The sequence below is a fragment of the Ipomoea nil genome, unplaced genomic scaffold (assembly GCF_001879475.1).
Source record: "Ipomoea nil cultivar Tokyo-kokei standard unplaced genomic scaffold, Asagao_1.1 scaffold1303, whole genome shotgun sequence".
Taxonomy (NCBI): domain Eukaryota; kingdom Viridiplantae; phylum Streptophyta; class Magnoliopsida; order Solanales; family Convolvulaceae; genus Ipomoea; species Ipomoea nil.
The window spans coordinates 754,565-780,188 of NW_017617731.1; the positions used below are offsets into that span (position 1 = coordinate 754,565).

Below are 25,624 nucleotides of genomic sequence, written 5' to 3' on the forward strand. Positions count from 1 at the left end.
GCAAAAAGAAGTAAGGGTTGTTTCAAATTTTTGAGTTGTACTAACTATTATTAAGTGCAATCCTATTAGTATTTCCTATTTTAGCAGTAGATTAATAATAAGAGTTAATTTTATTTGTAGTCCTAAATTTATACATGGCAGAACCTGGCAGTTCACTTTTAATTTTTTTTTTTTTATCCAAACATCCTCTTTTACATCTAGTATTATTATGGCATGATTATTTTTTGTCATTTGTCAATAAAATCGTTTAAATGCCGTTAAATATAATGACATTTCAATCTTTTTTTTTTTAATACAAAGTAGATTGACCCGTTATAATTTTTTTTTTTTTATTGAAAAATCTATAATTGAAGAGAGAAATGACCTAGCTTGTATTTAATGGCATTTAAATTGTTTTGTTGGTAAGGCCGTAAAGGGACAAAAATGGTCATCACAAAAATGGTCATACTACAATAATACTATGATTAAAGAGGCATGTTCTGAAAATAAATAATGACTAAAAGTGAATTGACACCTATAAATTTAGGATAAAAATGGAATAACTATTAATAATAATAATATATTAAGACAGTTTGTCATTTATCAAACATATATTTTAACAGTTAAATCATACAAAATAGTGAATTTCATCATTTTTTGTGTGGGCAAGAAAATAGTATTTTTCTTTCTTAGAATTATGAGATGACATTGAAGGGTCAAATTCAACTATTATAGGTCATTGCATAACAAGCGGGGAATGGAGGAAAATGACTCCGTCGTTTCATTTTTATTTTATAGAGAAACTCAATACTTTCAACCTTGACTATTGGAGTCTTGTGACTATTGGAGTCTTGTTAATTTCAATCAATAACTTTCAAAACGATGAGAGATGTGAGGATCTCAAATGTTGTATATTAAACATTAATATTTGTCCACATGTATTTAGTCTATTGATTGGGTCTAAGTGGTTATATTGGTTATATTTTATCTCCTGGAGAAGTGGTCTAGAAGAGTTGCTAGTATTTCTTGTATTTATACCTTGCATGTACAGTGTTATTGTAACATTGGAAATACATTCATTCTGCTCATTCTCACATGGTATCAAGAGCTTAACTCTCACGAGATTCATTATCATTTTTTTTCTCCCTTTTCTTTCCCGATTCAATCTTATGGCAGTTACCTCTACTACTGCTGTTATCCAACTCTCTGCCCCGACCAATTTCCCGATCCGCCTCACTGATGTTAATTTCCCAGTCTGGCGTCGACAGGTTCACTCAACTCTCATAGGTCTTGGCCTGTTGGGATACATTGATGGCACAGTCAAGGAGCCTGCTGAATTCCTTGATACTGATTCAACAACCACGAACCCAGCTCATACAAGTTGGGTACGGCAGGACCAGATAATTCTGGCTGCTCTTCTTGGTAGCTGCACAGACACCATTCAACCTGTTATATCCTCTGCAACAACAGCTGCGGACGCATGGTCTCGCCTTACATCCAGCTATGCTAGCTCGTCCAAAGGACGAGTCATATCTCTCAAAGCAAAGTTGGTTAGAAACCCAAGAGGATCCCGAACAATTTCTGAATTTCTTCAAAACATGAAGTCCATTGCTGACGACCTGGCGTTAGCCCAACATCCTATATCGGATGAGGACCTCGTTGTTCATGCGGTCACTCAGTTAGGTGACGAGTTTCATCCAATCATGGCAGCGATTAGTGTGCGTGAAACAGCGGTTACATTTGCTGAGCTTGGCACTATTCTAACCGAGTACGAACGCACAATGAAGTCGTACGCAGACCACACTTCGTTTATACCCACGGCGAATGTCACCCAACGCCAGGCACTTAAAGACTCGGCTAAATTGGGTTCAGGATCATCACGTGATCAGTCTACCACCTCCAATGCCCGTAGAGGTTGTGGTCGTGGCCGTGGTCATAACTCTGGCAACCGCCAAGGGAGGTATTGTAACTACTGTGAATTCCCGGGCCATGATACTAAGTTTTGCAGGAAACTAGCTCAATTTCTGCGGGACAACAACTATCAATTCAGTGACACTCAAAATTCCCGGAGTTATCAACCAGTTGCCAATTCAGTCACTTCGCCACCAGCCGCCTCGCCTCAATGGATGTTTGATAGTGGGGCTTCCCATCATGCGACGTCGAGTCCATCAACTTTGCATGGTTTCTCAGATTACGGAGGGCCCGATGAAATAAGCCTGGGAGATGGTAAGACTTTAAGTATAAGTCATACTGGGCTCCTGGAGAAGTGGTCTAGAAGAGTTGCTAGTATCTCTTGTATTTATACCTTGCATGTACAGTGTTATTGTAACATTGGAAATACATTCATTCTGCTCATTCTCACATTGTATTCACATAAAGATTGTTCAAACAGTACAGTAGAATATAATACATGGATACATATAAACACTAGATATAGAAGTAGACTCATACAAGGACACAACTACGAGTGTGTTTGGTTGGTGGGTTTTACCCGTAGAAATGGGTATGAAAGTGATTGTTGTCGTTTGGTTGATAGGTTTTTAGAACACTACTATGGGTTTCGAATACCCCATCAATTGAAAAACTCATACCCAAATAAAATAAGGGTTTCATTCTCAAGCACTACTATTACTAACCATTCTCATTTCATCCTACTACCAAACATGTTAAATACTTTCACCAAAACTCATTACATTACCAAGTATTTGATACCCATTCCGATTCCGATTCCTATGTGCGAACCAAACACACCCTACATAGTCCTAATAAAAACTATCAAATTAGTACCTTGACTATTCAATTTTTATCAATTTTGGTCACTCCAGTCAAATTGTCGGCTAAATGTCATCGGAAAATGTTAATTGACCTACTTTTGTTTAATCATAAGGGCAATATGGTCATTCTACATTCAACAGACAATATATTCGGAGCCACCATTACTATGGTGTGCTCGTAATCTTCTTCCCATGCGTAACTTGGGATCACGCCGACTATAGGGACTTTTCCGGGGAAGTCCCGACCGGTGAGCCTCCTTTCAGGAGGTCCAGAGGGTTCATTCCAATTTGGATGTCAAAAAAGATGGCATAGTTCTTGGTGATGGTGACATCATCTTCTTCCCAAGCGTTTATGGTGTGGACGATATTGAACCCTGGCACCTCGAACCACGTATCGCATTTCTAACTAGTCTTTGGCGTAACTTGGGATCACGCCTACTCTAGGGACTTTCCCGGGGGAAGTCCCAACCGGCGAGCCTCCGTTCAGGAGGTCCAGAGGGTTCATTCTGATTTGGATGTCGGAAAAGATGGCGTAGTTCTTGGTGATGGCAAAGTCGCGCATAAATGACGGTTGTTTGTCGCGACCATATTGCCTTTATTATTAAACAAAAGCAAGTCAATTAACATTTCCCAATGACATTTAACCGACAATTTGACCGGAGTGACCAGAAAATGTTAATTGACTTGGTTTTGTTTAAAAGAAAAAAAAAAAAAAAATCTCTTCATAATATTCATTAGCTCGTATGAATTTGCGAAACCCATCACAACTGAAGAAAAAAAAAATACTTAGTACTGTTTGAGGGAAATATTTGAAGGTAAATTTAATAGGGAAAAGGAAAAATCCTTAAAAGTTAAATATTGTATTGGATCATATAGGAGAAAACATATATTCCTATTATAGTTCAGCACATCTACTATACTATATACTAATAATCTAATAAGAGCCAATAAAGTTAGGCTTATAACGGAACTAAAAAATATTTGTTTAATTATTTATTGAAATAAATTGTTTATATTAATTTGATTTTATTAAAAAAATTTACTATCTTTTTCTAGTTTACCCTTTATTATATCATTTATTTTTTCTAAGGAATAAGGGTCTAATAGGTCATCGACCTGCACACGATAATGCAATTATGCCACTAAACTTAGGGTGTGTTTGGTTCGCACATGGGAATCAGAATCGGAATGGGTATCAAATGCTTGGTAATGGTAATGGGTTTTGGTGAAAGTATTTAGCATGTTTAGTAATAGGGTGGAATGAGAATGCTTACTAATAGTAGTGCTTGAGAATGAATAAGGGAATGAAACCCTTATTTTATTTGGGTATGGATTTTTCAATTGATAGGGTATTCGAAACTCATAGTAGTATTCTAAAAACTTATCAACCAAACAATAACAATCACTTTCATACCCATTCCTATGGGCAAAACCCATCAACCAAACACACCCTTAAAAAAACTATAATTGGATCTCTAAACCAACCAATTTCATGCAATTAGTCCAATTTGCAGGTTTTTCATGTTTCTAACAGGTCACCATAAAAGTACATTATTCGTGTACTGAATGTACATTATACAAAATAAAATATTTTTAGTTTAAAAAAAACTACAATCGGATCTCTAAACTAACCAATTTCATGCAATTAGTCCAATTTGCAGGTTTTTCATGTTTCTAACAGGTCACCATAAAAGTACATTATTCGTGTACTGAATGTATATTATACAAAATAAAATATTTTCAGTACTCAAATAATATATTTTCTCTGAATACAATGTACATTTTTAATATATTAAAAGTACATTATTTATGTATTAAATGTACATTATTGATAGTATGATCCACAGAATAATGATTCTCCAAATAGTTGAGAATGGTAGACGACTCCTATACCTGCCTCTTGTTACACATCCTGATCCTTGTACTGCTTTTATAGGTTTAAACCCTAAAATGAGAGCTCCTCACTTCATGCCCTAAGAATTATAAGAGGAGGTAAATTGCAAGATGTGTTATGAGAGGAAGTAAATTGCAACATGTGTTATGAGATAAGACAAATTGCAAGATGTATTTCAGTGAGAAAATATCTGAGTGCTTGTTTTTTTTTCCCTAAAACACAAGTTGTATCTTAATGAGAAAAGATTCGAGTGCTTGTTTTTTAACCTAGGACCCGAGTAATTGCTAAATACTACACCCACACTCAAGCTTTTGACCACTAAGCTAAGAGAAGAGCTTTGCTGTGACAAGTTCAACTACAAATAAATATACATGATATATATTAATAAAGCAGTATAAGTTGCACATTCAGTTCTATATCATACTTGTAGTAATTGCTTTTGGTCGTGAACTTGGAAGGAAAACTTGTTTACATTCCTTGTTAAAATGTCTAACAAACAAAATATGACATTTTGATGATTCATAGCAAGAGAATATGCAATGCAGCTTGTTATAATTTGTAAGCTCAAACAAGTATATAATCAAACTGAAAATACCAAATAAAATAAGAATAATATTGCACTCAAATCCCCAAAAAAACAATCCAAATAATAACACCCTCAAAACCAACACACAATCACACAACCACAACACAGACTATATATCGTATGTATGGGCATAGACACTTCTCTTACTCTGAAACCCATGCTATAAACCCTTTCTCAAGACAAGTCCCCCAAAAAAATTAAATATTTGATGTAATGCCTTAATTTTTATCATCATCCTTTTCCTTCTTCTCAGCCTCATCTTTTTTCTCCTCAGCAGGTGCAGGCGCCTCTTCGCCTTTGGGCTTGTCTTCTTGATCATTGCTTTCAACACTCAATTTCTCGATAAGTTTAGCAGCACTACTAGCCTCTTCAGACTCTCCATCGTTCTTCTGTTGAGATTCAGCTATTTCTTCAACCTTGTCCTTGAAAGTTTTGCAATCTGGAAACAAATTGAAATACAAGGTTGAGGGTCGCTATTACTTTCACAAAATAGTGTCCCAAGTAGCATACATTCTCTCAAGGCATACCAAATTGACAAACCCCATTCCACACATCTTCTCAATGGCTAATAATTACAATTGGGAACTATAATGTGACATACACAGCTATACCGCCTATATGGACAATAAAACAGCTCTATTCTTTTAAAATTTGTTTGACAAAAAGCATCGCATCCAAACTCAAAAAGCCAGTTATGTTTATGGACTATGGTACTTGAATTTAGTTCTGTAAAGTGAAGTGTTCTCAATTTCATTTGGTTGCAGTGGGGACGCCACACCCTTTTCTGTCCCTATTTTTTCTTTTCTTATTTTAACACTTGATCCAGCACTACATTGTTCAATTCATAAAGTGAGAAAAAATATACTTCAAATCATGCTAAGATTCTTGATTTCTATAAAACAATAGTAGCATCACTTTACCCTTAGGCGGACATTAGTCGGCCGACTAGGCAGCCTAGGAGCCCGGGTCAGCCAACTCGGCCGAATGTTATATTTTTTTTGGTGTGCAATGTTTACACCTTCGGTGTTTTTCTTATTATTATTACTCTCCCGCCTAGGCGCTAGGCGCCAATCGCCTTCTACAATATTATTATATAGCAATGAAACATAAATGTTCAAGCAATAGTTTAAAGTATCCATACGTAACTACACATACAAGAAAGTGGCACTTATACTCTCAACAAAAGCAATATGTAGCAACGAAACATAAATGTTCAAGCAGTAGTTTGAATATCAAAAAACAAGAGTTTGAAGTATCCATATGTGACCACACAAGCAAGAAAAGTGGGACTTACTCTCAATAGAAGCAAATCTAATGCAAAATGTCTCCTCCTTTAGCTCCCCATCAGCAAAATCAGCAGCATGCCAAACACAAGATTTTTCATTCCCCGCATGTTCTTGCATTGATATTGTAGGAAGAACTACAACAAAGTTATACATCAAATCAAAAACACCAGTATACTAGCTAAGACAGACACATAATGAAAGACACTAAAGATGATAGAAACAGGGGAAGAAAAAACTCACCCAAGTGATTGGCACAGATTTTGAGTGTCTTTGACTGCCTCATCACAAGCCTAACTTTTCCAGTTTCTTTATGCTTCAAAAGCTTCACAGTCCCAGCTCCTCTCTCTTTCCACTGATTTCCTTCCTTAACAAATCTATACAGCTTCGCTTTCCTATACAAAAAAGAGCAAAAATTTTAAACCAATTTTATCCACAAGAAACGAAGATATGATTTTCCTTGTAACATAAAACAACAAGAATACAATTTAAAAAAAATATAAAAATTACGTTTACACCAATTTTATCCACAAGAATGAAGAAACGAAGATTCAATTTTCCTTGTCAACATAAAACAAAAGAATACAATTAATTATTTACAAAATGATTAAAATTACGTTGCTACAAACAAGTAAAAGTTCATCTAGGCTACCTTCTCTCTATAATAATACACTCAAGATAATTGCTATTCTAGAACGAAATCTTTCTTTCAGTAAGAAATTAATTCAAGCCTAGACAACTAAAAAATGCACATGAAATTAATGCCCTAGTTTACTAAAAGCACGAGTAAAAGGGGAATCGGAATTGAGGTTATTCGAAGAGAACACACTCACAGATCTAGAAGGACGTCCTCGTTCTCTTCGCCAGTGCTGACGGCGACTTCCTGAAGTCTGACGATGGGAGCAACCTGAGCTCCGGTATCCTCGTCTTCCGCGGGCTGGTTCTCAGAAGATTCCTCCTCTTCTTCCCTCTTCTGCAATGTAGGCTCTGCGCTGCTCGCCATGACTCCTAGAATTGCTGCTTCTTCCGAAGAGAGAGAATTCTGTGTGTTTCGGCAGTAGAGACTAGGGTCTAGAGAGTGATGGTGGAGAAGTAGGGTTTTAGGCTGCGAGAAGATGAAATAAAGGTTTTGTAGGAAAAATCTTGGGAAGCCCATTACACTATACCTAAGCCCAACATGAGTCCTGAGAGTTGTTGGTGGACCCTGGTCTTAAACGATGTTTAAATTGTGTAATTTTGGTGTTAAAATTGTGAATATTTACTATCTATTTTCTATTTTCTACTATACTAATAAGAGTCAGAGAAAGTTAGGCCTATAATGGATAGAAAAAATGATTGTCAAATTATTAAATCAAATGAATGGGTAGAAAAAATGGTCGTCAAATTATTAAATCAAATGAATGATTTAAATTGTTCAGATTTTAATTTTTCTTTAAGATTTTCTAATTTATCTTTAATTATATGATTATGTGTTAATTTTTTCGTTAAATATTATCTTCTCCGTTAATTTATTCATTAACTTTTCCGTTAAATATTATCTTCTCCGTTATTTTTCGTTAATTCACCATTAACATTGCCTAGAAATCCTTATAGAATTATGATATTAAAGTCTTAACAGAACTCTAACACACAAGTCCTTATAGAATTATAACTACACCATTAGTCTAACTCTAAGTCTCTAAAGTCTAATATAGAATTATAAATACACCATTAGTATAATTATAATATTAAAGTCTTAATAGAACTCTAAACCCACAAATCCTTATATAATTATAACTACACCATTAGCCTATATATTAAGTCATTGTCCATGGGTTAGAAGTACAAACCTAAATTAGTAAACATCTCTTATCATTCTTCCAAAGGCCGAACCCCAACCCTAAGGGCAACATCTCCTATCATGTTTCTATAATATTATTTCTATAAACAAATTGACGCTGCAATACGCTGGTTTGCCGGCACCCCTTCGAACTCAATATATTCAATCCCATCATACTGTATTAGTATATATTTAATATTTTATGCTGTAATCTTTATTTGCGCCCTCTAGGCGGCTGGGGACCACCTAGAGCGCCTAGGCAGGCGCCTAGAGCGATTAATCGGCGCCGACCGCCTAGCGCCTAGGCCAGATTTTTGCAACACTAGTTTCAACCATACCCATACAATTATTTTATTAACCATTATAATCAATCTTGGCTATATTTTATTTCATTTGTAAATTTAGAATTGCCTATTTAAATACGCAAATTCAACATTCAATTATCTATGCATGAACAACTCCAATATAATCTTGTCTTGATATACTTTAAAGCACTTATTTAAAAAATAAACATTGAGCATTATCATGAAAAAAAAAAAACTATTTTAGAATATAAATTGTATTTGTAAATCAAAACATATAACAGCTGTAAAAGGAAATTTGTGAATACAATACAAGGTCATCAAATCCTAATTTGTTAATATAGTGTGATTGTAGTATTTGAAACGAACTTGTGAATACAAAACAAGGTAATCAATTAGAGTAAATTTCAATTTTGGTCATGTGACTATAGGGGTCCTATTAATTGCAGTCCACAACTTTCAAAAGTATTAATTTAGTATATTGACTATTCAATTTTTATCACTTTTGGTGACTCCAGTCAACTTACCTGTCAAATCTCACCGAAAAATATTAATAAGTAAAATAATAAGGGTATTTTAATCATTTTACTCTTTTCTTTCTTATCCGACGAGTCATCTCAGTTTTCCAGCGATCGTTTTTCATTTCTGCACATTCCCGCTTCAATTATTGATTATTAAAAAATTAACATTTTATTCACCACCGTTGAAATATTGAATATCGCACTAGAGCTGCATTCTTCCAGTTTTAATTTCTGACTATTTTATTCCCAAATTTGAGTTACAAAAGCCGATTTCTACAAGTTTCAACTTCACTTCCGGCGGCAAGTTTCCTCGTTTTCCAGCATCAACTGCCTCATCTCCAGCGTTGACTGTGGCGGAGTCTTCGGTGATTTCGTCTCCACCAGGAAGTTTAGATTCAGCTGCGAATTTGTTGTCATCGCATTCGCCAGTATGCTGAAGAGAATTGAACCGTTGGACACTTCGGTTATCTCTAAGGGCGTTTCAGATCCCGCCAAGGACTCTATGAAGCAGACTATTTCTACGATGCCAGGTTTGCTGCCGTCCGATCAGTTTTCCGTTACAATTAAGGTTTCCTCCATAATTTCATTATGGGCAGCAGAAACGATCGCCGGAAATATGGGATGGACTTGTCGGAGAAGAAGAAAAGAGGAGTGAAATGACTAAAAAAATTCTCATTATTTTACTTATTAATATTTTTCAATTATTTCGGTGAGATTTGATCGGAGTGACCAAAATTGATAAAATTTACATAGTCAAGGTACTAAATTAACATTTTTGAAAATAATGGAGTACAATTAACAAGATCCTTATAGTCATAGGACCAAAATTGAAATTTACTCTAATCAATTAAATATATGTTAACATTGTGTGCTCGTAGTATACAAATTGCAAATTTTTAAAAGGTAAATTGTAAACATTTAGTATGTAAATTGTAAACATTTAGACTCAGGTCCAACAGAATAATTTGTGAATTCGTGATTGTGAGTATTAAATAAATTAGTAGCGGTGGGCGTTTCGGGCTTCGGTTCAATTTTTTTTTCGGTTTCGGTTTCAATTTTTCGATTTAAAAAAAAAATTAAATCATTCGTTTTAAAATTAGAGTTCAGTTCGGTTTCGATTCAAATTGAAACGGTTCGATTTCGATTTGGTATTCTGTTCGGTTTAATATCCTCAAATTTCAACTTTTCCTAATCTTTCGAACATACTATCAAACAATACATATTTACATAATCATATAATCAAAATTCAAAGTCTAAACATTATATAACAAAATAGCAATACAAAGTTCAAACACATTACTAAGTATTAATTACCAAAAATCAGTTGATTTTTTTGCACAACCGACTCTTCAGTTGGCTCACTTGGAATATTTTATTGACAAGATGATTAATCATTTATCTGTATAGTTAATATTTGAAGAACAAGTGTCAAGTACTATATAGTTACTTTTTGGACACAATCTGTCATTGCTAGTGCACTGAAATATTATTTTCCAGTGCACTGAAAATCAAAATTAGAATGATGTTAAAGCACATTAAATTCATAGAAACATGCAACTAAGGAAAATACTGAATATTGTAAGAATAACTGCGGAGAACAAGCCATAAAGAAATCAAATAAAAAATTTAAAAAAGATACCAGTGAGAATAGGAACTGAACGGTGGAGCAGACTTAAATCTTTATTATTATTATTATTATTATTATTATTATTATTATTATTATTATTATTATTATTATTGAATTGAACAATCAAATGGTATTCGGTTCGGTTAACCATTCGAATTTAGTTCAGTTTGGTAAGGCTCGGGTCGGTTTGATTCAGAAAAATCGAACCGGATTGTCCACCCCTATAAACTAGCCCATTCAGAAAAATCAATGAACATGAGTTTTTTTTTTTTTTTTTTTTTTGAATACTATTAACTCTATTACAATGTAGTATCTGTTCATAACTACTTATTATTTATTTATTTATTTATTTATTTATTTATTTATTTTATTATTATTATTATTATTATTATTATTATTATTATTATTATTATTATTATTATTATTATTATTATTATTATTATTATTATTATTATTATTATTGAATTGAACAATCAAATGGTATTCGGTTCGGTTAACCGTTCGATTTTAGTTCAGTTTGGTAAGGCTCGATTTGGTATCCGAGTAATATCTTTTATTTTTGCTAAGTTATGCAATTCAACTTCATAATGTACAGAAGTCATACAAAGAATACACATAAACTATTAAGTATTAACAAAATACACATAAACTCTCAACATAATACACATAAAACATAGGCCTAATGATATCATTTCTGTGTACTGATGAATGGAATCTAAATTAAAAAGAGTTAATACCCAAAATCGTCCTCGACTATAGTGGTTTTTCTCAATCTCGTCCTAAACGACTTTGGTGACCTAATATCGTCCCAGACTTTTGTGTTTCTCAATTTAGTCCCAGACTTTTGTGTTTTTGCTCAATTTAGTCCCTCATTTGTTATTCTGTCCATTTAGTGTTAAATGAATAGACAATTCAGTAATTTTAATATTGGCATCTCTTTGCTCATAGACATGTGAACTGCGAAATCCCTTTTTTTTTTTACGAAGTACTCCCAGAATTACTCCTAAAACTGCGAATATAAAATTTGATTTGCAGGTCCGAGAGTAATTCTGGGCGTAATTCGTACAAGAAAGAGGAATTTCGCACTTCACAAGTTGAAAGTAAAGATAGATCAATATTGACGTTACTGAATTGTCCCTTTATTAACACCAATTTGACGGAATAACAAATGGAGGACTAAATTGAGCGAAACACAAAAGTCTGGGACGATATTAGGTCACCAAAGTCGTTTAGGACGAAATTGAGAAAAACCACTATAGTCGAGGACGATTTTGGGTATTAACTCAAATTAAAAATGTACATAATTGTATAGTATAATACACATACACTATGAACAGAATACACATAAACAATGCACAGAATACACATAAACATAAGTCCAGCAATATCATTTCTGTATACTGATGAATAGAATCTTAAGTAAAAATGTACATAATTGTATATCGTAATACACAAAATACACATAAACTCTTAAAATAATACACATAATCATAAAAGTCTGAGTAATATCTTTTATTTCTGCTGAGTTGTTCAATTGAACTTCATAATGTACGCAATTCATACAAAAAATACACATAAACTCTTAACAAAATACACATAACTCTGAGTAGGGGTGGCAATTTCAATCCGACCCGTGGATATCCACCTCAATCTACCCCGCATGGATCGGATTTTTTTGGGTGATGGTGGGTGGTGGGTCGGGGGTGGTCTTAAAAAAGTAAATCCGCGGTGGGTCGGGTTGGAATCGAGTTCTATGTACATGACCCGCCTAGAACCCCACCCGACCCACCATATGTGTGTGTGTGTCTATATATATATATATATATATATATATATATATATATATATATATATATATATATATATATATATATATAATAGTAAAATAAGTACTATTATGTAGTTATTTATAAAAGTTTATATAACTTCGTGTATCTTTTTACGATTTTTTATATCAAAACTACTAAGTTTATTTTTAAAAATTAACAATTTAGTTATTATATTTAAATATTTTCATTATTTATGTTTTAGTATCACTAATGGATTTTTTTTTTTAATTATGTGTAAATAATTTAAATATTATTTTTTGAAAAACATAATAAGATGATAAGTGGTGGGTACCCGTAGTGGGCACCTGCACCCGGTGAGGGTGGGGGTGGGTTCTGAAAAAGTCCACCCAATGCGGGTTGGAGGTGGGGGTGGGTAGAGAAAATATAAGGTGGGTCGGGTGAAGGATGTAGCCCTCCCCGACCCACACCCGACCCATTGTCATCCCTAACTCTGAGGATTATACTAAGACACACTTTAATTATCCTCTACATTTGTCATTGGCATAAAATACCAAAAAATTATAACCTTCAAAACTTGGATGCACAAGATAACCATCTCCAGCAATATTAGAAATATCATCTTCAACTTTAGACTGAATATCTAATTTTATTTTGGATGAAACCATATGTGCAAGATGCTTTCGTCCCCTTGCTTTGTTGTATTTCTTTAAAATAACACTACTCACCCTTCTATTTCGCAACACTTTCAATCGTCTGCTTGATGGATCCTATACCACAATCTTCAAATAAAATAGGACCACAATCAGCTTCAACTATTCTCTTGTCATCTGCAACCGCTTGTTCACAGATTTTTCGTATTTCGTTGTTTTCATGACAAGAAACAACCAACCTTTGAAATTTCCTAGTGATTTTTAAGATCAAATAGAAGATGCAACATTGCCACTATGAGATCTGTGCATGATATCAAAATTGTCATCTTCAAAAACTTTTTTAGTCCATCTCTTCAAAATATATTTCTCAGGAACTTTGACACACATTACACATTTAAAATGCGTAAACAATGACAACATAGAATCCACATTTCAGTGAACAACTTGCAACTACAACCAATATCTAGTTGTCTAGTGTTTAAGTTCACTTCATGCCTAATAATATCAACATCAGGCCTTCAAACATGATACTTATACACACCATCTTCCAATATCACACACTCTTGATAGCATGATGCACCTTTCATAAATTGTTCTTCAAACAAGTAATATATCTCAATTGTATAAATTTCTCTAGCATGCGAAAGAATCTTAACATTATCCATAGCCATTGTAGGTACGCCTTGCGAACATCGAATATCTTCCACATTCTCTCTACTTCTCCACTCCGATATAACACCAAAAAAAAAAAAAAACTTTGAAAATGGGTGTGCTACAAGTTGGTACCAGAGCTTAGGTTGTGAGATCTTTGTTCTAGGAAATATAATTAGTTAGGCTTTGTTACAAGTTGGTATCAGAGCTTAGGTTGAGAGATCTTTGTTTTGGGCAATAGAATTAGTTAGGCTCTGATACCATAAAAAATCTTTGAAAATGGGGGGTGTTACAAGTTCTGGGTAATAGAATTAGTTAGGCTCTGTTACAAGTTGGTATCAGAGCTTAGGTTGTGAATCTTTGTTTTGGACAATAGAATTAGTTAAGCTCTGATACCAAAAAAAAAACTTTGAAAATGGGGGTGTTACGGATTCTGTAGTTATAAAATATGATTCTGTAACCTTTGATTAGTGTGGAAAACACAAAGATTACAAAATCCCGTTTGAACATATCCCCATGATCACCCTTCTCAACAATCTCGTTCAGCATTTGGGAGGTTGATGGTGTGCATTTCTCTATCCCCATCAAGGTTTAAAAAGGCGCGTCTCGGTACGCCTCAAGGCGAGGCAAAAGGTTTGAGCATTGAGGCTTCCGCCTCTCAGGCAAATTGAGAGGCGGACGCCTCATCCCTTCGAGGCGTACGCCTCAGGCACGCCTTAGGGCGTGTCTGATGCGGTAATTGAGGCTATTTAGGCCCTTTTATATTTCAGAGTCCAAATGTTATTTTTTAAGCCCAATACAAAAAAAACCCAACCCAAATCAACCCTACTTTGACTAAAGATAGGAATTAGAAGTTTGAAATGTGTAAGAAGGAATTCAAAGAAACCAGCAACGGGAAGTGCGAACTGCGAAGTCTGGTGCGACTGTGCGAGAGTGCGAACTGTGCGATGCGATCTCCATCTCTGGCAAGATCTCCCTCCGGCGACTTCTCCTCTTCCAGCGACTCCAGCTTCTGGTGATGCGTCATGCGTCATTTTTGTTTTTCATTTTTTTTTTTGGGTTAATCTACTGAGCTGAGTAGCTGACTTTTAGAATATTATATATATGTATATAACTAATATCTTAAGAGTGACACTTGGCAGTAGTATATATATTGTGTTAGTGACTCATTCACTCATTTCACTATGGCAGTAGGCACTGCCGCAGTGGCAGTAGTGGTACTGTGGACTGTGATAGGATTAATTTACAGGATTACAGCTTACTAATATATTCTGAGGCTAAAATTTGAGGCTTGCGCCTCAATACGACTCGAGGCTTACGCCTCGCCTCAAAATACAAAACACCTCAAGGCACGCCTCTGCCTTTTAAAACCTTGATCCCCACCGCTCCCTCCAGGCAGCAACCAAGTTATTGAACTCATCCGTTTCATTGGCACACCCTCTACAACAGGAATTTGTCTTCTAGGGACACCAAGTGTTGAATGCACATCCTCATCTTCTAAGAAAATCTCATCTTCTTTTAGATGGAATGAGCATTTAGCAATATTCATCCTCTCTAGAAGGTATTTAGGAAGGGTGCCATCACAGGATGAGAGCGTTATCCCTAGAAGTGATACAAAGCCAATGTCTCTAACAGTTTGGAGCTGTTCTGGGGTTAAACTACTGACGGGAGAATAGAGCTGCTTTGGCGTCGTTCTTACAGTCAAGTACTTCTTGTGGTGGGGTTTCTTATCCTATTGTACTTGTCCTCCTTTTGGCTCTTTTGGGTTGAGCAGCGCATGGAGTGTGGCTAGTTTTTTATCTTTTGGCAGCGCGCTGCCTATCATCATTTCTATTTTTCGTTCTAACTTCAACGTTTTCATGTTCAGACTCTTCAGGCACAAGGGCTGAAGTAGATGCAGTATTTCTTGCTCTTTTAGCCATCCAGGCCATTTCTAGTATTGTAGGATCACTGGTGCTGGGGCTTGACATTGTTGCAATAACATTAGGTACAAACAATTAGACCACTAAGGTACATGATTGGAATTGATAATGTACAGAGATGTAAATGCATAATGTATAGAATTTTATAATAGAATACACATAAACTATACTCAGAATACACATAATCTTAAGTATAAGAAACATATGTTATGTCTGCTGAGGTATGAAATTTAAATTCTTAATGTATAGAATCTTATAATAGAATACACATAAACTATACTCAGAATACACATAATCACAAGTCTAAATAATATTTGGTTTGTTTTTTTTTTTTTTTAAAAAATAATATTTAGTTTGACTGATGAGGCATGTGATTGAAATTTATAATGCATAGAAATATATAACAGAATATACATAAACTCATATCATAATACACATAATCATAAGCCTAGGTAATGTTATGTAACCTAGATTAACCACTCAGACACAGAATTGGAATTGATAATGTACAGAGATTTAAAAGCATATTGTACAGAATTTTATAATAAAATACACATAATTTATACTCAGAATTCACACATAATCATGTTTGTAATGTTATGTAACCCTAGATTAACTGAAAAATGTTTATTAATGTTGATTGTTTAGGCAAATCTGGACAAATTTCATGACATATATACAGTCCATACACATAAACGCTATAGAGGAATACACATAAAGTTCTAACATTATATACATAATTTAGTAATATCATTTATGTGCAGAGTTCATGTTCGTAATGTTATGCAACCCTAGTTTAACTGAAAATGTTTATTAATGTTGAGTTTTTCATGCAAATGTGGATAGATTTCATGACATATATTGTGAAGTTATGTGTTATTTTTCAAAATTTCATAATATTTCTATCTATAAACAAAAAAATGTTTGAAGATTCACCTTTGCATGTAGGTGTATTGCTTTGAACGAGGACCTGATGAATGTTTATGCTTGTTTTCTGCTTTGCGTTCGTGCTTTTGCTCTTTTCGACGGGAGATGTTTGCTGTGTTTTTTGCTTTTTTGAATGCTTAAAATGGAGTGTGTTGAAGAAGAAGAGTTTGCTATATATTCAATTTAAAAAAAAAAAAAAAAACTGTAATAGGGATTGGACGGACGGAGCGACGTCCGTCCTGTCAACACCCATTAACAATAAGTGAAACGGCGATGTTCTATGTCAGGGCGCACATTGCTATGTGCGCCCTGGTGCACGATATAATGATTGTCTATTCTCCAATTCTTCAATTTTCTAAAATTGGAGAAAATGTCCTGTTAGTAAACGAACCCTAGGGATTTCAAAATTAGGGATTTTGTTATTTTAAGCAAAATGCTTAAATGTATCCCATGTCATATTTATAATACCTATTTTAACACTTCAATAAAAAAGCAGCTCAACACCATCATATTATTACATGTAACTTGAAGGAAACCTGTAAAAAAATTTAGCCGAAAAAAATTTATTGTTTGTGAATCGAAACATAAGTTATGAAAGGTTAGGGTGTGGCATGAACAATCCGATATAGTTCATGGTGCGAGATCACTTTAGCCAAACTTTTATAATTAACTACTTACTACATACTAGTACTTATCTTACTATAACACAGATCAAGTGAGAACTAATTGCCCATGAGAGAACTGAGAACAAATCGCAACTGTCCACGTGTCCAGATTTATCAGTTCAAAAATGTTATTTAAGAAAAATACAATGACATTTCGTAAATAATTAAACTTTGAAGTGCAAGAAAATTGTGTTAAAAGTGCAAGTAACATTTTCATATAGTGCACCTAAGTGTAAGTAAAATGTATTAAAAGTGCAACTAATAATATACACTGAGCATCAATATTAAGTGTACCAAATGTTATCATTAAGCGCACCAAGATGGAAGACGTTTATCATTAAGTGCACCAAGATGGAAGACATTTATCATTAAGTGCATTAATGTTAAAAAAAAAAAAAAAGTAAATTACTTCCACTATTAAATGAAAAATGATTGTACTTTTAAGTGATTTTAATTGCACTTTAAAGATTAAACACATGTTACTTGCATCAAAGTTTGAATTAATTACGAAAATACAACTACGTCTTAAAAAAAAATTACATCTAATAATCTATTAGACACATTGACAATTACAATTAATTTTTAGTTCTCCGAGCGAATTAAAATTGTCATCCCTACTCTTGTCCCTCCCTCGCCATCCTCCTCAAAACCAATGTACATGGTTCATAAGTACTTTTTTTTCTCTTAAAAGATTGAATCTCCAACCACAACTCAATAGCTCAATATACAAAGCCAAATTTCAATGCGCATAATCCTCACACTACTATTGTTGAGTTTCAGACCTTGATCTCTTTTCTCAAATATTGCCTACTGAACAAATGAGTTAAAAGCTCGAATGGACAATTTTATTTTATTTTTTTTGAACAGACTTGATGCAAGTGCAATAGTGCAAACACCAAAAATGGTAACACTGAGCCAAGGAAAACGCTTTTTATTAAACCAAACACAAGCAGATCTTCACATCATTCAGGGGATCCAACTTTTATTTAACTCAAGAAGGGACTTTCAGGGGAACTCAAATTCAAAGGAGCATTATGAAGATGAACAGGTTAAAAGCGCAAAAGTATAAAAACACTAGTATTTCCTATGAGCTAGCTCCCTTACTGCGTCGGCCAGGTGTTTCTCGTTCTGAATGCTCTTAACCCACTTGGCGTTTATGTCGACTCTCTCAAGGCTTTGCTTCAAACTCCTGGCAATGAAAGGCTTGGTGCGAGTTGCAAAGAACTCCTCCACCTCTTTCACCTTCTCGTATGATGAGAACTGCAGTAAGAGGATGAAAAAAGAAGTCGATTAGAAACACATAATTTCATGAATCCCCCCAGCATATGATCAAGTATATGAATTACCAATCATATCTTTCAAGTAAATATTCATTGCAGTTCACCTAGCTTCGTGACAGTGCACCAATTGGAACTAATACGTAAATACAAAGACTGAAATGAGGAAGATGTAACTAACCGGAGACACAACTGCAGTGACAAAGCGGGTTACTAGAAATCCCGGACCATAAATTTTGCATAGGTTATCCCAGTTAACCTGCATCAAAATCATTCAGTAATCCCTTTCAAAGCAATGTCGCCTATTACAGGAAGAAACTAAAATGCACTCACCTTAAACCAGTTCCAAGCAACTTCTCGTCCTTCAAAACTAACAGCAAGCCCAAAAACAGCATCTTGACTCCGGACCTAAATTTCATAAGAATGGAAAAACATGAGAAATTTTTAATGCCAAGAAACCATTCAAAAAAACATATTGAGCTTTTATATTAATAGAGTAACTTTCAAGAATTGACAAGATTACCTCCGATGACAGCATGAAGTTCAGAACTTCAAGAATGATTTCAGGGTCCCGAGAAGATGCTAATGAACCTAAAGAACAAGGACATTACTTTATCCAAGGCATTACCAAAATCTAATTAATTCCCACACTTGTTTAACGAAGTAATAATAATGTTTACCTAAGATGCGAGTCTTCTCTTGGCTAAGGTCACTTTCTTTGTAAACTCTCAAGAGTGCTTCAAACCCTGATCTATTAGATTTGTTGACATTCTGCATTACCGCCACATTTACTGCCTGCGGAATAATAAAAGGAGAGGGGGGATGCATCTGTGAGCTTTACTATCACTATATTCAGGAACGCATTTTAAGTGTAGAAATCATAACCTTTCTCAAGTCTGGAGGAAGAACAGGTGTATTTCTATCATCGAGGAATATATGGAAACGCCTGTTTGCTTCATTTATTGTTGCATCATGTCCAAATTCTGCCAATGCAGTAAGAAGTTCTCCCCTCAACATGGCATCTAAATGGCCTTCCCCTTGTTTGGGATCCCAGCCAAGCCTCCTGTTGAAGAAAATACACATGAAAACACAAAAAGGCTGACTATACATGATTAGGGATGAAGTTATATAGTTAATTTAACATATGAAGTTATCACCTCAAGTATAGTCCTAAATTTCAAATACACAATATAAGTATGGTTTCAAACATGTTAAGTTCTTTAAATCTCTGCAACCCCAATAAGCATATTTAAAGGACAATTTCATTCTCGCTAATATCTTTTCACTTTTCAGTTTTACTTTCTCCTCATGGACATCATCTAAATTTAGTGCCATTTTTCTCTGGATGAGAAAATGTACATATAAGTTGAGGAACATACTCTGCAGAATACTGGAAAAGGTTAATGAAAAACAGCTTGATGTCATTAAGTAATTCAGGAGCAGCATCGGCCACAATCCTTGCAACTTTATAACTTATCTGCATAATGAAGAGAAAAAGACTGAAATTGCAGATCGCCCTTAAATTAAGAAACACAAGCAGTCATTAGAAAGTTGAGAAATTACACTTATCAAGTTAGATAGAACAGTATAGTTAAGCTCCTCCCTATAAGCTGCCATCAATGCAAGTAAAGATGACAAAGGCAGATGGCATGCCATGGATAAGGCAAATGAATCATCCAAAATGCCTGTTCAAACAGTAAGTATACATTAAGTATTCCACAGTTATAATCATACGAAAAAAGACACAAACATTGTAGTAATTACCATATCTATCATTTGTTGACAAGAACTTGTTCTCTATTGCATGTCTAAGTCTTACTGAAAGGTTTTCATCATATTTCACCCGATAAAATCCTGTCTGCTCCACATTAACTTTTATCCAGGAATCACTTTTTGACTGTGAGCTAAATAATTCATTTATATCAACAACTTCTGACTTCGTCTGCAGCAGGAAATTCTTTTGAGCATCATATGAGCTACAGCAGAGTGTTACTGGAACTATCCACTGCCCATCTCTATGGGTACCACTCAACAGAAATTGTGACTGCCATAAAATGAAATAGATACTCCATTAAAGTTCCAAAAAATTCACACATAAAACAAGACAAGAAATAATATGTAGTATGAAGATCTCAATAAAAATTGTATATTCTAGTAAGAGAAAAACCTGCTCAAATTCCAACTTATGGTCATTTATCTTGACAGAGACTACTGGATAACCCATTTGCTTTGTCCAGGAATTCATTAGGCTGTTCACTGGTTCACCAGACACTTCCTGGAGGACAGACCATAAATCTTCTGTCTTTGCATTTGAGCAGGCATATTTTTTAATGTATGAAGCAAGTCCGCGCTAGATTTGAGAAAGAAAAAGTAAAATCCATAAGTTGTCACATGGCAATTAACAAAGGCTGCACAACTACAAGAATAGGAAGATAAAGGAAATCACATTCATATGTTACGATGTGTTGGCATTTCCATCATCAAAAGAGATGTACTGGTGGAAGGGGAAAGAGGGTGGGAAGATTTTTGAAGTTCCTATTAACTCATATCATGTAGAATTCTTCCCCAAAGAATTTAAAATTATATATTTCAACTCTTCTTCAGTAAAGAAGGTATAATATATATTTCAACCACTTAATAGTTGATTTTCTTAATTACAGGTTGAAAGTAGAGAATCCATTTATTATACCATAACAAATATAGAAAATGTGAAGTATATTTCTCAAGAAATATATTGAAGAAGCACATTGAAACAATGGCAAACCTGAAAACGTTCAGCACCAAGATAACTTTGTAACATCCGAATCAAAGATGCACCCTTTCTATAGCTGATTGCATCAAAAATTTCATCAATTTCACTAGCATGGTTGATGTCAACCTGAAAAGAAAATAATTTATGATACTTAACACATTGATATGCTCACATAAATGTAGAAATTAGGAACAAACATTAATAACCCTTTTTACCTCAATGGGGTGTGATTCTGCAAGCCCATCAAGTCGAAGCCCCACTGTGCTTTCATCGAGAAATTGAGTCCAAATAGACCATTCTGGGAACAAGCTATCAGCAGCCAAGTAGCTCACCTGATACAAACAGACAGAATAACCACCAAGGCACCAATAGTAGACAAACTACAGTCCACAAATCAAAGCATGCACATTGAATCAAACAGCATACCCATGTTGCAAACCCCTCATTCAGCCATAGATGGGTCCACCATTCCATTGTCACAAGATTGCCAAACCATTGGTGTGCAAGTTCATGAGCTACTACAGTTGCAACCTAAAGCCATAAAAACAAACATTATTATTCATCTATAATAGATGCTGCAATGATGAGATAGACTGATAATCTTCTTAGATGGGTCCACTATACTACAGCTCCCATCAACAGAATAATAGCAAGGCAAATGCCAGGAGATCAACATTACTCTTTGCTTGTTTGCGGCAGCAGAGTGCTTATCATCATAAAGCAAAGCTGTTTCTCTATACGTAACAAGACCATAATTCTCCATGGCCCCGGCAGCAAAGTCAGGAATTGCTATCATGTCTAATTTAGGTAGGGAATATGGCACTTCAAAATACCTGCAAGATTTTTAAAGGCAATTAGAAACACACTTCCAATATTCCATGCCATTTTATGTGTCCAATTCAATTAAAGAGGGTGGTCTGTTGACTCAACTTGTTTACAAATTTTTTATATTAATTAATTTAGTGTCAATGCATAAATGTTTAGAAACAACATTAAAAGTTTTATCAAACACAAAATGTTGAATTTTAAAATTGTAAGAAAGAGAAAATAAGTAAATAAAAAACAATTGATTTGACCTTCAAATAGTAAACATGACTCAAAATGAAACATAGAGAGCATTTGTTGAGAAATGCAATACTTCCAGCTAACGGAAAGTATTATTGCATGGAACGCATGCACAACCACAAATGTTCTCAATTCTTCACACCAAATATTGAAAGCTTTCCTTGGTTGAACCATCATGTTACAAATACAAAGAAGATCCCCGACTATCCATTTCAGAAATTTTGTAAGTGGGGACGTGATACATGCTGGGGCCATGATTATTTAGGAAGTCTTATTTTATTACTATTGCATTAAATTGAAGTTCAACAAAAAAATTAAACAGCCAATTGAAGTTCAACTTACTCTTTATAAATTCCCAGTGTTTTTACAGCAACATCTAAAGCAAACTTTCCTTGATTTGCTTTGCCAACTTGGCAGTATACCCTAACAGTAATCCCTGCAGAAAGTTAAAACATTTTTGTAAGGGTACTACAGATTTGTTTATGGAACAGAAAGATTAGGCAAAAGATCAGTTATGATTACAAATATACCATCAGGTGTATGATCTTCAACATAATCAAATAAGCCAACAACAATTGCCACCAAGTATGTGGACATGATTGGAGATTCTTGATAACAAACTATTTTCGTATCCCCATTCGATTTGTCTTCAATAACTGGCATGTTAGAAAGAGCTACTAGTTCAGATGGTACTTCTAATGTCATCTTGAACGTGGCCTGACAAGATATCAACACCAAAGGCAGAAAAGAGTCAAAATTCTTTCTTTGATATATTATTAAGCAACATAATACATAGGTAACTTAAAATAGTATTCAGAGCAAAAAATAGAGTACCTAGTGAAGGCAGGTGCACAAAAAGTTTTAATAAAGACAAGTAGATCATTGCTTAAAACAAATTGACCTCACACTCACTAAATAAATGAAGAAGGAAAACCTCTTGATGATGCAAATATAAAACGTAAACATATAAATAGCTAGCAAAACAGTCTACTTGTCAATAGAAGAAAGAGTTCTATTGAATGAATTAAATGCAGAATCCTGTTGCAGACTAGCAAGTTTTAGGTTTCAGTAATTTTCAAACAACTTATCCTTAAACTTACTAGATAAGTGCAAAAAGGCAAGCTCTTGATGGTGCATAGGCTGAACGTAACCTATAAAATAGCTAGAAATACCGCATACTTGCTAAAAGGAGAGTTCTATAAAATCAATCAAACACTGAACCCACTCGGCAGAATAGCAGTTTGACTGTTCAGTAATTTTCAATAGATTACATAAAATACCTTAAAAGAAGGTTCATCCCAACATGGAAAGCATCGCCTTGCATCAGCTGGCTCAAATTGTGTAACAGCCATATTCTTCTTCTCCCCATTGTGCAGATAGGTACTGCATAGACTCAACCGAAGTTATAAATAATCCATACAAACTATTATATGCTAGAGCACTCAATATCAACAAAAGCAGACTAGTCCCATATACAAAGAAAATAATGCAGAAGTTTAGCCTTAACCTTCTTCTAAGTTTAAGAGAGCACTAAGCAACAAACCACAGTATTATGGGATATTATATATTGTCATCTCATTCCTCAATTTGGAAAAAAAAAAAAAAAAAATGAATGGCTGCATAGCATAAAAAATTGTGTTCTTCTACAGTACAGAGACTGATTATTTGACAAATTACCCTAAGAGGCTAGAATAAAATATAAATAGACCCACAAATGCTATGGAAATACCAACCAAAATAAGAAGATAATAAACAAAGATAAATGACCTATCACAATGCCCAATCATGCATTAATTTATCGCATAATTACTTAAAAATTTGAAGAACTTAAGCCGGTACCTTCTGTAAAACCCTTTCATCCTGTCATTTAGGGTTCCTTCAAAGGCTGCAATACTCAAAACTCCCAAACCAGTAGGCAAAGCCTCCCCGAACTCTGCCACCATTATCTCATCCTCCGCCAGCAACTCCACCTCCACTGCCTCCAATACCTATTCACACACAGACAACAAGATCCACAAAATCAACAAATTTCAATAAGTATTCACTCAATTTTACTGGATAAAAAAAAAAAAAAAAGTAAATTAAGTAAAACCAATGATCTTTTAATTTATTCAAGATGTCAAAGCCTATATGTGGACCTTGTTGTTGGCTTTGAAGACGACGGACTTGGAATCGACAGTAAGCTCCGCGGCATTGAGTACTAGGAACTTGGTGTCGGAGACGACGTCCACGGAGATGTCAACGGAGCCGGCGAATTTGCAGGCGACTAGGTCCGGCTTCAGCCGAATGTCGTAGCGCTTTGGCACCGCGAATTGCGGGAGGCGAGGCTGGCCCTTGAATTGCTCGTACTTGGATTGCTTCTGCTCCATATTCAGATTCTCTCTCTCTCTCTCTCTCTCTCTCTCTCTCTCTCACTCTGTCTCTATCGGTATATGAACTGAAAGATTGGGTTTATCGATGAATGTGTGCGGGCATATATAGATAATCGGCGAGTAGAGATTAAAAAGGAATGTATTCAATCAAGAGTTTTATCAACTTTTTTTTTGAAGAAGGAGTTTTATCAACTTTAAAATACTTTAAACCACTTTAAAAGTTGGTAGTATTCGATATCTCAATTTTTAAAGATTTTTTAAAATTTTAGTCAGTATTCAATTCAAACTTTTAAAAAATATATTAGTATTCGATTCAAACTTTTAGAAAGTCAAAGTCTACTAATATTCAAAAAACTTATTTTTATTGTTGAAAACAGTATTCAAAAACTTATTACCGAGTAATTTTTATAGATTTATATATCATACTAGTATTTTCACCCGTGCGATGCACGGAATGAAATTGTTGTAATATATTAAGAATATTTAAATCGATAAAAAATTCATTTCACCTAAGGTCGCTTATCTTTCCTGACAATTCCAAATTTAATCTTAGACTATAGTTATTAATTATTACGATTTATTCTATGTTATAATTCTTACGTTAATATTCTTACTATTATTATTAACACTTAATTACTTTTAAATATTATTTTTACCACTTATATTATTATTATTATTATTAGTTTCATTTCAAGTTTTGTTAGTATATAATGGCCGTGAGACACACAATAATAATATAACCATAATTAAATATTCTTTTATATATAT

The 25,624-nt window shown here is 34.4% G+C and overlaps 2 protein-coding genes across 2 annotated transcripts; both read right to left on the reverse strand.

Annotated features, from left to right (window-relative positions):
• Positions 1-5,222: 5,222 nt before the first annotated feature.
• On the reverse strand, positions 5,223-7,636 carry LOC109185029 (ran-binding protein 1 homolog c-like). The gene is made up of 4 exons (XM_019335029.1): positions 7,350-7,636; positions 6,760-6,911; positions 6,528-6,653; positions 5,223-5,672 (listed from the first exon to the last, which is right to left on the reverse strand). The coding sequence occupies exons 1-4, from the start codon at positions 7,517-7,519 to the stop codon at positions 5,452-5,454; spliced, it is 669 nt and encodes a 222-aa protein (XP_019190574.1). The 5' UTR covers positions 7,520-7,636; the 3' UTR covers positions 5,223-5,451.
• Positions 7,637-18,301: 10,665 nt separating this feature from the next.
• On the reverse strand, positions 18,302-24,985 carry LOC109185019 (aminopeptidase M1). The gene is made up of 19 exons (XM_019335018.1): positions 24,623-24,985; positions 24,324-24,472; positions 23,765-23,867; positions 23,015-23,201; positions 22,827-22,920; positions 22,099-22,252; positions 21,846-21,950; positions 21,635-21,751; positions 21,432-21,545; positions 20,835-21,017; positions 20,432-20,711; positions 20,231-20,352; positions 20,047-20,144; positions 19,553-19,730; positions 19,348-19,462; positions 19,191-19,258; positions 19,001-19,075; positions 18,849-18,926; positions 18,302-18,650 (listed from the first exon to the last, which is right to left on the reverse strand). Exons 1-19 carry the CDS (start codon positions 24,851-24,853, stop codon positions 18,465-18,467), a joined length of 2,637 nt encoding a protein of 878 aa, XP_019190563.1. The 5' UTR covers positions 24,854-24,985; the 3' UTR covers positions 18,302-18,464.
• Between the last annotated feature and the right edge of the window lie 639 nt (positions 24,986-25,624).

Excerpts from the sequence above, each read along its gene's own strand:
- LOC109185019 (XM_019335018.1), bottom strand. The coding sequence starts at position 24,853 with ATGGAGCAGAAGCAATCCAAGTACGAGCAATTCAAGGGCCAGCCTCGC. Across the intron at positions 23,868-24,323 it reads ATGAAAGGGTTTTACAGAAG|TACCTATCTGCACAATGGGG; the intron begins GTACCGGCTTAA and ends GAGTCTATGCAG. Across the intron at positions 20,145-20,230 it reads TTCTATCTAACTTGATAAGT|ATAAGTTATAAAGTTGCAAG; the intron begins GTAATTTCTCAA and ends TTCATTATGCAG.
- LOC109185029 (XM_019335029.1), bottom strand. The coding sequence starts at position 7,519 with ATGGCGAGCAGCGCAGAGCCTACATTGCAGAAGAGGGAAGAAGAGGAG. Across the intron at positions 6,912-7,349 it reads GAGGACGTCCTTCTAGATCT|GAAAGCGAAGCTGTATAGAT; the intron begins GTGAGTGTGTTC and ends TTTTTTGTATAG. Across the intron at positions 6,654-6,759 it reads AATCTGTGCCAATCACTTGG|TTCTTCCTACAATATCAATG; the intron begins GTGAGTTTTTTC and ends ACTTTGTTGTAG.